This window comes from Gymnoscopelus microlampas (assembly GCF_963454915.1).
Source record: "Gymnoscopelus microlampas genome assembly, chromosome: 3".
Lineage (NCBI taxonomy): Eukaryota > Metazoa > Chordata > Actinopteri > Myctophiformes > Myctophidae > Gymnoscopelus > Gymnoscopelus microlampas.
The window spans coordinates 14,253,840-14,269,921 of record NC_139940.1 but is presented as its reverse complement, the minus strand read 5'-3'; the positions used below and the strand labels follow the sequence as shown (position 1 = coordinate 14,269,921).

At 42.2% G+C, this 16,082-nt stretch overlaps 1 protein-coding gene across 1 annotated transcript in view; it reads right to left on the bottom strand.

Moving 5' to 3' along the window:
• zyx (zyxin) overlaps positions 1-15,618 on the bottom strand; it is a 29,020-nt gene extending 13,402 nt beyond the window's left edge. The window contains exons 1-3 of the mRNA XM_084052084.1: positions 15,335-15,618; positions 2,958-3,226; positions 1,548-1,831 (exon numbers count right to left, since the gene is read on the bottom strand). Coding sequence (XP_083908210.1) covers positions 1,548-1,831; positions 2,958-3,213 — 540 coding nt within the window. The 5' untranslated portion in view covers positions 3,214-3,226; positions 15,335-15,618. The remainder of the gene's footprint in view (positions 1-1,547; positions 1,832-2,957; positions 3,227-15,334) is intronic.
• Positions 15,619-16,082: the final 464 nt, after the last annotated feature.

The window sequence follows — 16,082 nt, the reverse complement described above, 5'->3', positions numbered from 1 at the left end:
CCTGAATTATGCTTTGGCGACAAATAATGACATATTTTCAACAGACTTTTTTTGGGGGGGCCAAAAATATACATAACATTTTTACACTTGTGACCGAAACATAAACCAGGCTTACAGCTGCATGTGCAACTGGAATCTGGAATCCTCTGCTCACAATTTCCGATTCAACAATGAATTAATTAATAGTCATAGAATAGTGGTGTATCTTACTGGAACAGTGCAATGTTCTCTAAATTCATCAAGAATAATAGTCATGATTGTAACGCAGAGCATAATTGGTATTATCATTGTAGCTATAACGGTGCAGTCCTGAGTTACAGACTGTAAATCTACATTGAGGACACCTTCACACTCCAGTTTGACTCAAAATTCGGGATTTTTTTATACCATATAATGCCCTTCTGAAATTGAAAATAATTCTAATCCCTGTTCAATGGGTTGGTCCTGTGACTGTCCTGCAGGAAAACTAAGAGTGCCGCTTTGATGGATGTGTGTGCTGTTTAAGAGTGATTTATACTTAGTTGTGCACAGGTGTCGCACACTGAAAGACCTCTTGCAGCTGACACATTGTGAGCATTTAGATCTACTATTTCCAGTATAAATCAGGCATTATGCCTCGCAAGTCGCAACCAAATGTCCCACATGAGAAAAATAAAGTCTTGAACTTTGAAGTTCAGATTTTAGAAAAAGACAATTGAATTATTGTAATTATTAGTGTGGCATTTATAAAGAGTACCAGTATGTTTTTTATGTTACTCCAAAGTTCAACTAAGTTCCCAATTTCAATAATCAGAAACCACATAGCATCTTACATTTTTCCTCCCTTTTATGAAAAGGCCCAAATTAGTTCCATGGCACTATGCATTTTCATTCCAACAAGTCAAATTAAATTAATGCAACACTTAAATTGCAAGTTTTATCCACTGCCAAGAATGCCTGTTATGAGCTTCACAGAGCAGAACTTCCATTAACATGAATAGTCTACAGATTTAATCTTTGGCACTGCAGTAATGTTTCTTTACCATAAACACTTTATAATGTAGGAAGTCTAAAAAAATGTTCATGCCATGGATGTGTAATATTCCGTTCGCAAGCCATTAACAGGGCGATATTTCCCTCTATCAAGTCCCATAAACTGTGCAAGCCAAATTCTAAGACGTTCTCAAGCCAATTCTGAAATGAGTGAAAACAACCGTTCCTGGCCAGATGACGACATAGTGGTTGACCCTGGTCTCTGTGTCCCGCAGATATTCCCCAGCTGGCCTAGGATCAAATCCCGCAAGAACCTCACCCTTCTGTGCCTCTGCTATGCTGTCTCCGTCCGAGCTGTCCTACGGCCTATATCTCAACAAAGCAGCATTTCCTGTAAACTCTCTGGTGAGTCACAAGGGATGTGTGTGACGGTGCCCTCAACTTGTCCCCAAATTGAAATGATGCTGATGATAAATGTTGGCATCAAAAAATGCAGGGACAGCAGAAGCAACATGCAGACAAGACAGACAAGAGCGGCGAACCACCTTGTGCGTTGCAGATATCTCCCAACTCACCTGTGTGTTGCCAACGGCAGCATTGGGCACAGCGCCACCGGAGGCGGTGGGGACGGAAGGGGGTGGGGGAGGAGGAGGTGGGGGAGGAGGAGGGGGAGGGGAGGGGGCGGCGGGCAGACAGGCAATATCCTCGGGAGGGGCGGGGAGGGGCAGGTCGTCGGCCACTGGAGGCGGGGCCGGAAAGGCGGGAGGAGGGGCGTCAAGGGCGGGGGGCGTGATTTGGCATTCAGGGGGAGGGGCCGGCAGCTCGTCATCCAGCGGAGGAGGAGGAGGGGGCGGGAAGTCTGGCAGAAAACGGGGAGGTTTGATTGGTTACAAGCTGTGGTAATTAGCACACAGTTATTGTCAAGGTCGTTGCACTCTCGTGTTTCTCCTTCCGTCGTCTGACTGACAGTCATTCATATGAGACATTTCATCGTGTTAATTTATCGTGCATCGCCTTCTATTTGCTGTGAATATACTGTATATTGTGTTACTTGCAGCAAAGCAACTGTCCCATTATGGAGGAGTACAATCTTTTGTACATTTGTCACACACTCCAATTATATGAGAACCCCCCCCCAAAAAAAGGGGAAAAGTAAGGGGGTTTATCCTTCCTGATTGGTCCTGTTTCACAACTGTCTGACAATTCCATTTGCTGACTATGCACCGCATGCAGTGCTCACCTACTTTACTACTGTATGTATGTCTATTGCCTACAGTAAAAAAAGAGCCGAGAGCAGGAACAGCCTGTCCCACTAAAAATACAAGTGCAACGTCAAACATTTAGTAGTATTTCAACCATAGTATTTTTTGCTGATATAGAAACTAAAACCTAGCCATATTATTTTGCATTTAACCCATTAAGACCTGGATCTGTGTCATTTTTAGATTTGAGCTAAAAAGCATTATTTTACACTTTGGGCTATTCAAAAATAGCAGATATACAAGCTCATAGCGCGGCACCGAGTGCCGCGCTACGAGCTTGTAGATCTGCTATTTTTGAAAATTCGTGAAAATGTGTGCAAATCTTTGAATAATATATTTTTAAAGTGAAATTTTGAACTCAAATCTTTGCTTCTGGGGGGTCCCTGGAACAACATATTTTGATGGGGGTCCGCGGCCAAATACATACTGTATCATTTTGGGAATCCTTGACATGAAAAAGATTGAGCACCACTGATATAGAAACATACGTTTTTCAGAATACTGTTGAGATTTAGGAGACATGTAGAATCGGCTTCAGGTCTCAATGGGTTAAAACATATATCTACTACTGTTTGCTTTTGGGAGCCATCATACAGATCTACAGACACTAACTGGGGAGGTAGGGTTCAGAATAAAAAAACATCCTTTTAGAAGTTAAATAACTTACAGGTTTATGATATGTGAGATTTGCATAAGAATAACAAATACATATAGCATGGGTACCTTCACAGAGTGAGGGGGGAGGTGGAGGCATCTCTCCGACCCGACCAATCACGCCCAATCCGACCCGATTAAGCACGCCCGACGCTCCATCGCTGACTGGCGTCGGTGATGGAGCGTCGGGAGGGGTCATGCTCTTGGGCCGTGGCGGAGTGACAGAAGCAAACTTCTTTGGCTGGTTGTAGAAGGAGGGAGTGGTGACTTTGAAGTTCAGGGAGGACGTCATCATGAAAGGCTTGCTCCCGTTGGATTCCTCCATCTTGTTTCTTTATCTGAGGACGGACCAAAAGAACACAATGGTCAACGTTTAGCCTACGTTAATAGACTTAACCACATGAACCCTCGCGTCCCTATTCTGGGGGTGAACATTAGGCAAGCTCACGGTGAGTCCTACTGCGGTGAGTTGTGAGCTTGTAGATTGGCTACTTTCGAGACAAAGAGATTTGGTGTAGATCTGAAAAAGGAGCGGACCTGAATTGTCCGTTCAGTGATGTCATAAGGAGGACACTACGCTTAATATTCTTATTATACATTTATAAGAACTTATTATATATATGTAATGATATTTTATATATAATAATATGCTTAACATACGTTTCGTCTTCTGTTGAAAATACATTGTTCTTGTTGAGTGTCACAGTCATGCAATGAGGTATAACTTAGCCTTCATTCCTTGTCAAGTTGAACATAGCTCAGAGAAATAATGGATTGGCTTTTAATGGCTTCTCACTGAGAATAAACCATAGCTTTGAAATGATGAAGTAGAATGACTTGGGCTTTTTAGGAATTCAAATCAAAACATACCATTACAACCAAAACTCTAAGCCGGCATAGCGAAAACACAAAGTCCAGATGTGTATTACGGATGGGATTCCCCTTTAATCAGCCAACTGTTTAAAGTTCAAAAGAAACCCATTACATTACAAAGTACAGTGTTGAGTCCAACAGCTCCCATTTGATGAGGCGCCCCGTTCCCCCAACCCAATGACAAAACATATAGACTTCATCCAGTCTGACAAATTTTGGAGTGCTGCCATTAAGATGGCATGATGTGTAACGTCATGTCTCTTGTGGTGGTGACACATCCAGACAACATTCTTAGCAAGCTTAGTACGAATAATTAAAAGACAGTCTTATTCAGTGTCTTTCAAAGTTGTGGTTTGGGCATTGGATATATCTGGTGCAATAGCAGTTTAAAAAAGAACTCTAGTTCTAATGCAATTGCAGTCAAACAAAATCACATTAACACACACACACACACACACACACACACACACACACACACACACACACACACACACACACACACACACACACACACACACACACACACACACACACACACACACACACACACACACACACACACACACACACACACACACACACACACACACACACACACACACCAGATGTTTGGATGCCGGTGGGTGGATTTGGAGGCCAACCTCAGGCTATGTAAAAAAAACACTGGCATTCCATGGTGGCACTTGAAGATTCCAGAGATAAATCACCATATTAAACACATGATGACCTCGCCATCGCTATCTCAGATTCCGCACAGTTGGAACACATTTCCCAGAACGTCACTGGCCCTGGACCCGGGTGACGACCGCAATCAAATGCATTGTTACTCGCTTTGTGCCCTTGTCCTCCACTTTAGCTCTTAGCCTACTTCAAATATGATACATGTACTGTGTTGCTGGACCACTACCACAAGATATTCTCTTTCTATTTGGAAGCATCACCAGCACCCTACATGAGATGTTTGTAAAAAAAGAAGGCAGATTTTCAGTCAGATCAATAATAATGCAAATGTGTGTTGCATCGACATGTTAACATGTGGATGCATGCTGTTTATCTGTTAGATTCACAGTCTCAAGTCTCCTGGTTTGGTTTGGGGGAACATGCAGATGTTTTTGATTGATTGGTTGAATAATTGATTAGACAAAATGTAAGTACAGTAAGTCAGTAACACACTTGAGCTAAAAGGATAACACAAAAAGTCATGGTGACTTGTTTCCATTGTGGTCCTGTGTATTTCATGTTTTTGTGAATGTCAAGCAACAAAAAAAAGCATTTGTTTCCCCCCAAACTCATTACAACACAGTTTACCAGCCATAACAACATGGCTGGTATTGATTTCTTCTTTTGAGTCCATGGTTGTAGTGTGTATATGTCTGTGGTGTGGACAGATTGTTTCACCACAATAGCGACACAACCGCGCAGTCACAAAATGGTACAGGTGTAGGTCATATCTGAATGTAGGCCAAGTTCAAAGATGGGTGTGGCCTGAGCAAGGGTGCCAGAAGTAGGGGGTCAACAGTTACTGGCTCGTTAGCTGATACGATCCGTTTTCATTAGCATTGCTACAACATGTTAACAACCTTCCTGTGGACATTTCTCAGTAACTTTAGTGCCAATTAAAGCTGTTTAATGTTTATAACCTCTTGACCAGTACCTCATCAACATTTTGGTGACACCCCCCCCCCCCCCCCCCCCGTGCCCCTCCCCACACACACACACACACACACTTGAATTATCCCCCCGTCATGGGTGAACCCGCCCTGTGCATGACAGTTCACTCATGAGACCCCCCCCCCCCCCCCACTAGAATTGGAATTATGTGGTTTCAGTAAAACATATATGCTATATGTCAATACTATGATTTATCTTTTCACTTAAAAACGTTTCAGGATGACAATTCAGTTCAAGTTCTAGAGACACAATCTCAATATATTTTAAACTATATAATCTCAACATGGCCATGAAAAGGCTTTCCAATGATATAAACAACCATCAAAAACAAAATTTGCCGCTCTGCATGGAAAGAGGAACAGCAGCAATATTTAAGGCCAACACAAATGAAAAATAACCATAAGTTAGGTTAAAAGCTGACCATGCAAGGATGGTTAGGCATATTGAACAACTCTGACACAGTTCACTTGTTTCACCAAACTCCCTTCTCTCACATCATGTGTTCAACTGCACCAAACACCGATTTGGCGGCTGGTGTGAACTCATCACAAGAACATGGTCACACTCTCTAGTCTAGTCCTTGAATTTGTGTCTATGTGTGGGGGTCAGCCTAACTCTTTTGCCTTAAAATGGTTGCTGCTGTAAGCCTTAAACCTTCATGCATCTGTTTGCCATAAGGGCTCATGATTTGGAAGACACATTTTTTCCTCGTTACACTTAAATAGCTCACATTTGGTAGAGCAAGTGGAGCCTGACTCCCATATAGCCTTTTAATTAAGATGTAAAGCTAAGAACAGTGTTTCTTAAAGGCTTGTGAGCACAAAAGCAGGCCATGTCATGTTCTAACAGTGTCGTGGAATACTGTGTTACTTAACAGAGGTCTATTGTGTTGCTTAACAGGGGTCTACTGTGTTACTTAATATTGATTCCTGACTTGACGATCAACACAAAATCCATGTCCCTGACAATATGAAACCATCTGAGAAGTGAAGCACTGGCCTGAAACAATCAGCTGAAGGTTTCATGTTTCCTTTTGGCTGTAAGGCAGAGTCACGTTTTCGAGTTCTGACAAGACAAAGAACAGCAAGCAAGTTAAAAGTATTTGTGATCTACAGCTGCTGATATGACCTCAGCTTATCTTCAACAGAATGTCACTTCTTTACTTTAAACGAAGCTACAGTATCTTGCTGGAGCTTGTCATTACATGTTAGCATTTAAACTGCACGTTTCAGCACTCAGCAGAAACCAAGGTGAGAACGAAAAAAATGTCCGGTTCACACCCCAGTGCCCCCTCCTAAGTGCAGTTACCAAAAGCCACAAACTGGCAGCACTTTTAGCTGTGTTTCCCTAGTGGATTTAAATAATTCATAAAATTGCTTAAATGAAATACTGGCAGAGGATGGCCCGGGTCTAACGGAGAGAAGTGAATTACCCAGCTGCCTGCAGTATAACAAGAAGCAGATTTGCCAAGTTGAGGTATGGCACAGGTAACAACAAAAAGAGCTACAAACTATATAATAGAAGAGTACTTGAGGCCCCTGTACTGTACACAGAGCTAAGTGTACTGCTTCCTGGCTTACCATGGTCATCCGTCTCCCCTATGTTACATGATAATCCCTCCCCAATTCCATGCCGTCTTTGTCTTGATGCAGAAAAATAAATAAAAGAAAGGCCAGAGATGCCTGCTACTCAAGTGTCCTTGATCTAACCTAATAAATGAGAAACAGGCTTAATCAACTCAAGTCTGCCCAGACTCTTCATTCAAAAAAGAGACGTTTCTTCATACAGCCAAGATAAACCTGCTGCTTTTAATCAGGTTCACATCACTGAATATCAGCAGACTGCTCTGCACGGGGCATTACCAGGCAGACTTTCATCAATATAGGCTAATGGCTTTCGTTTGAGAATCTGTACTTTGACAAGAGTGGGCAACAGCTTTGATCTAGTGTCTAGCCTATTCATTACAGCACATGCTTGCAACCCCTTAATTATGAGGAACGGTTGAGAGCTACCTTGGGGGATCACTTCTGAGAAATGACATGCAAAAAGTATATTTTCAATTATTCAGGAGTGGCAATGAGAACTTGAGGTTCGATTACATCTGCTTCTTGATATGGTCCTGGGGATTCAATACGATGAGATCAGCCCTACGCGAAGACCCCCCCCCCCCCTCTGCACCCTGCAAAACCATATGAAACCTGATCCCAGAGATGAGAGAACGCTGCTGAGGAACAGATTTTGGCACACTCCATTGCAATGACATCACCTGGCTTCTCTCTGCCTCTCTTTCATTATATCGTTCCTCCTTTCCTCTTCCTCATTTTTCATGCTGTTGACACCGCCCTGTTGCCTCCGTGTAGCTTTTTTTTCGATATGGGGGTTGACTTGTACATTTCTGCTTTATTTGACAGGAACGTGTGGGCAGACGGAGCGAGATGAGAGATGATGACGTGCAATAAAAGTCATGAGTTGGAATCAAACCAGCGTTGTCACAACACGCTCTGTGCCTCCGCAGTATATATGCACAAACAGGCTGAATAATCACTAGCACAGTGCACATCCCCCTATTCTTCTTCCTCTTTTTGATTCCATTGCTGCCATGGATGTTGCCTCTCTGGAGTTCTGACCAACCACAACAACACGTAATGTTTTGTTAATTGAAAATGTACTTTTCAGCGAGCAACACTGACATACAAGGAAGTGTAGATCATTGGTTCTCAAAGTGGAGTCCGGGGACCCCCAGGGGTCCCTGAGGGGGTTCCAGGGGGTCCCCAGCTAAATGATAGATTAGGCACCAAATGGACCCTTATGGGTCTGTAACTCTGAGAGTGTACAAATGGAACCAAATGGACCCTAACGGGTCCATTTGGTTCCAATTGTACACTCTCAGAGTTAAATTGACATAGATTTTACAATTATGAATTGCTGTCCAAGTGATAGAAATGCCATTAAATGGGGGTCCGTAGCCCTAATGCATGTCAAACTGGGGGTCCTTGAAATTAAAATGGTTGAGAATCACTGCTAGAGCCGTAAAAAATATTCTCTTATGGGGGTCCCCTGGCATCTCTTTTGAAATGGGGGTCCGCGGGCTAATAAGTGTCAATTTGGGGGTCCTTGACATGAAAAGGTTTGAGAACCACTGGTGTAGATTACATGACAAGGGTTTTGGCTTATCATGGTATTTGAGTCCAGCAAGCATCTCTGTCTCTAAGCCTTCATCTTCTCAGTATGTATTTCTAACTCATCAGCCTCACCTCCACCTACCCCTCCAATTGCTTTCACGTTCATGGCTGTGTTTCATCAGCCCTGCCTTATGGCCACGACAGTGGATGGTATGGTGTAGTTTACAGAACTGGGCCCCTCCTGTATAAATAATGTACTGTAAATAATACGCCAGAGCTTATTAACTGTGTTATGATTCCCACATGTTTGGGCAGGTTGTATACCCAAGAGACTGGAAGGCTACTTGAAGAGGCCACATGATTACGGAATCTCTGTGGGCTGCAGGTCTCGCAATGTGTCTACGAATTAACACAGCACTATTATGGATCAATTCAATTTGATGTTTCAATATTAGTCCTAACTGCAGTATATGACAACATTCATTATTGAATTCTGTGATTTTAGAATTATTAGTAGTAATTGAAGCCAATGGTGCAAAACACAAGGTGCAATTTGTGTGCACAGATAGTCTAAACATAAGACATCAGCTAAGAGAGACATCCACCAAGTTCCCACAAGCTGTATGCTATTTGGCCATGGAAAGTACCTCAAAGTGCTGTAGTACATGCTGTTATTATGTGTGGCTGTTTGGTCTATTTCTGGTTTCACGGTTTCACACGAGGATCCAAGTCTTTCCTGACAGAAACCACAAAGGCAGCAAAAAGGTGCAAAATATCCATTAAGCTGTGGCCTAATACACTCTGAATGAAGGACAGCTAGGATACTTATGGAACAAAAACTGCCTCTTTGGTGTCTAATTATAATTGACCTGATTTTGCTGCTGTGATGTCTGTGTGATGGACCTAATTAGTTGATCTACCGAACGCACTCTCACATGGTCCAACATGGCACCATCTTATCATGAAACTGTGCTTTATTCCTTTCTAGTTCAAACTGCAGTTAAGATGTTTTCCCCAAAAGAACATACAGTACTTAAAATAGTCATTTTTACTAATATGTCCCATTACAATAAAAATAAAAACTGATAAAAACAAACAAAAAAGGTTATGATAAATAATAGAAACCCAAGTCAGTAGTAGTCACTATTAATCTGTTTACTGCGTGTGCCAAAGCAGGCCAGTCTGGGGTTAAAACCAGCTTGGTGACCTCTATTTGACCATATGGATTAAATGAATGAACCAATTCCATATTAAACAGCACCATGTGCCATTGTTGTTCAGACTGCAGACAAACAGCATTTTCTGACTTCCAGTACTTCCAGTAACTCCTGGCCTGGCATGGTCATTCATTTCTATCAGTGACTGGCCCATTGTTGATCCAACTCCATTGTTAAGATTTAAATGGCACACCCACTTTCAGGGAAAGCGTGTCTGTCTGTCTGGGCCGGGGCTTACTCATGAGGGACAAGCGGCGTAATTGAGTCCAATCTTACAGGTCACTGGCCATTCATTGAGCTCTCCCACTACCAACAGCAGGTACACTAAGTGAACAAATGGCCAACATTCGTTGCAATATTGCTACAGTACAGTAGCGTGACAATTACAGAGCCCCTATCAGCCCCCTATCAGCCCCCCACCAACCTATAGAACTGCCTGTTTATTATGACCAAGTGCAGTGTGAGCTAATGAAAAGTGACAGGAAAGTCAAAGACGAATAGAAATAGTTACATGATACAGTAAAACATGGAATGACTGATGAGAAGGCTCTGGACAGACGTGTTGGCTTGCACGATTTTCAAATGCTTCCGCCGAATAGTCTGTACTTCAGTCAGAAGCTGTGGAAAATGAATGAACAGAAAATAAAGTGAAAGTTCTGACACTTCCGTTTTGCCTGTGCAGTCGTGTAAATAAGTCCTTCCTGGAAACCAAAATGAGTTGAAGCCTAGCTAAATAGCTGCTTCGGAGAAACACATTTTATAGATTTTTTTGTTATTGTGTGAATACAGCTTGATTGTGAATACATGATTTTGTTAAATACCCTTCTGGTCTATAGAGCAGATGACAGCTTCCTGTTCTGAACTTTTACGGCCTGGAATTAGACTCTCTGTAGCATTTGAACTCTGAAGACTGTGGAAGAGATAGTCTGGCTTCAGAGACTAAATGGTGAGGGAAAGAAAGAGTTGCACTGAAATAGCTTGACTTATGGAGGCTACAATCAACCTTTCTCTCACCCCAGTCATAATGGGCAGCCAAAGATCTTCACCCGCAATCTCCAATTTACTGAGGCGTCAGCAAAGAGGAGAAGAAACATAACCTCAGCCTTCTCACACGGAGAAGAAGACACCACCCAAACCCCAAACTAACACTGCCCCAGTCGTCTCACTACAAGTTATTCTTAAACACAGGTCATTATGGTATTGGTGGAGACTCCCCCACCAGACCAGACCCCACAAGTGATGGAGATAGAAGGAAACTGGAGGAAGAAGAAATCGGAATCGGAAATACATTGCGCAACAGTCTGCAACCGTTTATAATCACAGGATTTGCACATTCTCAAAAGTTAATGCAGTCCGTTTTAAATGGCATATCTGTCTGACTGGTAGACAACCATTGCAACACTCGACACTTTTAAGCCTGGGCCTAAATCCTCACACAATCACACATCACCATTCACCACCCATTATTGCCAGAGAGAGAGAGAGAGACAGAGAGAGAGAGAGAGAGAGAGCGCGCAACACACATGCTTCCTCCATCATATCCTTATAGGGTGCAAGTAGCAACAGTACTGCATCATTCATTCCTCAATTCAAGTGTTGAGCGACGACACCTACAGAAAATATAAGGTTCCTCTCTCCACATGTCAGTAATATGACAAAACCTCTGGTGTTATATATATATATATACAGTATATCATATAGAATTCAATTTCCTGGTCAGTTCAACTGCAACTAGAACACATACAGAAAACAAGAGTAACCTCTCCCTACATCTACTCTTAAAAGTCAATAATGGCAGAACTTCTGGTATTATATACATTTATATAGTAATACAGAAATTGTATTTCCTGTCCATTGAATGCAGAGGTGGAAGAAGTACTCACATTTTTTACTTAAAGGACGACTTCACCACTTTTCAACATATCTTCATATAATAGGTCCTCACTAATGCTCATGATAAAATGATCCAAATTTTTCTACTTGGTCTGTGTCTCATAGGAGGGCTGTGGACAGTCCAGAAACCCGTCTACCAGTGACATCATCGTTAGGCAGGATTTATTTTTCCAAAAAGATTACAATTTTTTTATTCAGATTTTTAATAAGGCAAGAACAATGGGATCTATTATTGCATTGCAACTTTCCAGGAATACAAAGCCTGCAGTTTCTATTAGCTTGGATTCCCCATCAATGATGTCACTGGTAGACAGGTTTCTGAACTGTCTACAGCCCTCCTCTGAGACACAGACTGATTAGAAAAAAATTGTATCATTTTATCATGAGCATTAGTGAGGACCTATTATATGAAGATATGTTGAAAAGTGGTGAAGTCGTCCTTTAAGTAAAAGGTACTGTCAATACTGCAATGTAGAAATACTCTTTTACAAGTGAAAGTCCGGAATTCTAAATTTACTTGAGTAAAAGTACAAAAGTATTGGTATCAAAATGTACTTAAAGTACCAAAAGTAGAAAGTACTCATTATGCAGAATGTCACATTTCACAACTTTTAAAATGTATACAAATCTTTTGTAAATATAGCAGATACAAGCTCTCATATCACGACACATTGTGAGCTTGTAGATCAGCTATTTTCAAATGTATATCCTTATATACATCTGAAGTGGTTAATGTATGTGTTGTAATAATAATCAAAATCTGCAAAGTAACTAGTAACTAAAGTTTTCAAATAATTTTAGTAGAGTAAAAGCACAATATTTGTCCCTGAGATGTACTGGAATAGTAGCAAAAGTATAGAAAATTGGAAATACCCACCACTGTATATAATACAGAATTACATTTCCTGGGCATTGAATGAGACATCCTATGCTGCCACACCCACCCACATCATGTTGGCATGTCACTGGTAACATGCCACAGTAACATATGGTTCATGGTGGTCAACAGCAGTCCAGTTACACTGACAGCTGACAACAACTGCTAACAGTAACTCCCAGTAACCGTGGGAACACAGTAAACATAAAGTAGGGCAAAAAAACAGCACGAAAACATACATATGTGTGACGATGGAGAGATATCACAAACATTGGCTAACGTTAGCCAGCTGAAAAACAAGGCTAACGCTACACACAATAACTAGCTAACGGTAAGTAGTTGGGCTCAAAAAGTACAGAATTAACACAACGCTGACTGTCATCTCTATTGTGAATCGTTTCAGTCAATAAAATAAGATTATTACTACCGTGAGAAGCGGCTCATAAGTTGTCACTCACCTGCGAGGTTGAGCAGCCTCTGTGTGTGTGTGTGTGTGTGTGTGTGTGTGTGTGTGTGTCACTGTTGCCAGGTTTAGGGCTGTGTGAGAGAAACAAGCAACCAGCGGATCTAAAACAAGCCGAAAAGAAGCCACATGACAACTTTTAAGCCTATGCAAGTATGCTTTGACTATTTGAAAATAGCCGATCTATAAGCTTAAGCCTTACAACGCGTCGCACACGTCGCGGTGCAACGCCTTGTGAGCTTGTAGATCTGGTATTTTCAAAAACAATCTTGGGGAAAGTGTGAAAATGTTTGAAAAAAAAACATTTGAACATAAATCTGGTATGGGGGTCCTTTGCACAATTCTTTTTTTCAGATGGAGCCAGGGTCCGTATGGACAAATACATATTAATTTGGGGGTCCTAAACTTGAAAATGTTTGAGAAACACTGGTTTAAACAACATTAGGAAACAAGCCCAAATAAGCAACTACACTTCAGAAACAAGCCAAAAAAAACGCAACCCGCCGCAACTACCAATAAAATTACAAGCAACTTTACAGAAAAACAAGCCCAAAGTAGCTTATAATAAGCGGACATGGCAACGCTGCTGTGTGTGTGCGCGTGTGTGTGTGTGCGTGTGCATGTGTGTGTAGTGGGGGTAGGTAGAATGACCATACCAAGGACACGACAGTGACGTCATAAACACGCGGACATTCCATGGAGCCCTGACGTCACTCGAGCCACCTTAATTGTTTTGACGCGTCAAAAACCTAGACAACCTTTTTTCATCATTTTGTTGAGCGACGGAGTTCAGCCTTTAACGTGACAACGGTGCAGTTTTTGCACTTCAAGGGCAGTACAGGGAAGCCGAAGTTCCCCCATGGTGAGTCTGAAGCATTCCTGATAGATGACGCATGTTTATGACACCACTGATGAATCCTTGGCACCGTCATTCAAGCAAATGTATTGACATTTACAGTAAACTTAATGCGTCGCTCACTGTCTATCTCTCGCACACGCACGCGCACGCACATGCACACGCGTGCGCGCGCGCACACACACACACACACACACACACACACACACACACACACACACACACACACACACACAGTGAAATAAGGTACATGCCACTAAAATGCAGTGATTGTGCTGCTTTCAAACCAATTGCTTGATTTTTCTTTCATTAACTAGTTAGAACAAGCACCAACAAATGTTCTGCTCTAGTTTAGGGTTTGTTGCAATCAAATTGATTGAACAAGCACCAACAAATGTTCTGCTCTAGTTTAGGGTTTGTTGCAATCAAATCAAATGTTATACAATTAACAGGCCTACTCAAACATCACAGCCAACTGTTACCTGGCACTGTTGAATATGTGTTCTGCTGGAACATAGGCCTATGCATGCATTTAAACCAAAGGAGTGTAGGCCTACCTTTGTTTTTTATCAGACTGTGACACACGCACGCACGCACGCACGCGCACGCACACACACACACACACACACACACACACACACACACACACACACACACACACACACACACACACACACACACACACACACACACACACACACACACACACACACACACACACACACACTCTCTCCATCCCCCCCCTCACCTCTCTCTCTCTCTCTCTCTCTCTCTCTCTCTCTCTCTCTCTCTCTCTCTCTCTCTCTCTCTCTCTCTCTCTCTCTCTCTCTCTCTCTCTCTCTAATTCTACCCACTGTAGACACAACATATATTTCCTAATCAGATCCCTGTGGTTATTCTTAAACGGCAGATCAGGTGGGTAATCTAATTGTACCAGTGCTCAGCAGTATACTGTATTTGACAGATCCCTGTCTGTTCTGCTCATAGAACTTTGTAGCTTCTGGACTTCCGGCTGATGCTTCCGCATATTCCTGGTTACTGAGCTCTTATCTCCACTATCCATCTCTGTTGTAAAGCATTATGTACTAGGACGCTTTGTCCATTTTCACAGCATTCTCGTCCATAGTCAATCTCTGTCAGGCAAAAGGCAGGCCACCACCCACTAAAGGCAGCTATCACTCTGACAGGTCTAGTCATTATTTCCATGTAAAAGGCTGCAATACAAGTAGATAGTTCTATGTAGGCTATCATATGACTTATTCCACTCTGTGTCAGTTAAAAAATACATGTATCTAACTTTTAAATTATAAAGCTGTGCTGCTTGTAACTCATTATGATATCATCAATCATAAGTAAAAAACAATCAATCTTATTAGGTAACCTACATGACAGTCTGCCTCATAGGTAAAGCAATATTCTCTTATAGTCTGCTCTCCTTTAAATCCATGTAGCATTTCATAAAATCATGACCTACTTGTGTGTGCGCTCCAATGTGAACCTGGCTGAGTTCTCCCTTCTCGTATCTCCTTTTCTCCTGGTCCAAATTTGAGTCAGAGTTGTCTATAATAGTAACTTCTCTTTCCTTCTCCCCCTTTCAGTTCCTCTGCAGCTGTTTTAGACCCTCCCCCTGCCCCTCTCTCTCTGGAAAAGGAGTGACACCATTCTTCCAAACAAGTTCCTTCTCGTTTGACTTTCGATCAGGACGTGTGTATTACTATGTAAACACCACCCTCTTTCTTTCTCTCCCCCTCTTTCTCCCCTTCTGTCTCTCTCTCTCTCTCTCTACCCACCCCTCACACGCGTGTGTGTGTTCCCAGACTGTCCAGCCAGACCCCTCCTCCTTTCTTTTCCCCCTCCTCCTCTCTTTCTTTCTGTCTCACTCTCTGCCGAATTCTTGCAACATTCTTCATTCTATGACATCAACCCCGCTGCCTTTCCTTGTAAGGTCAGAGCGAGGGAATGAAGAAAAGAGAGGGAGGGAGAGAGGGAGAGATAATGGGGCTAGAGGCTTGATTAGATACAGACACTTAAAGTTGGTCGAGGCTAGAAGCAAAAGAGAGAAAGAGAGACCACCGCTCAGTGGTAGAGAACATTGTAACAGTGCTGACTGCTGGAAAAAGTTGGCTGTTAATTGCTCTATTTACTTTCAAATGGTTCTGAAGCAGAGAGAAAGAGAGAGAGAAACATTTTCCTTCAAAGCAGGTTTAGGCATTTTCTTTCAC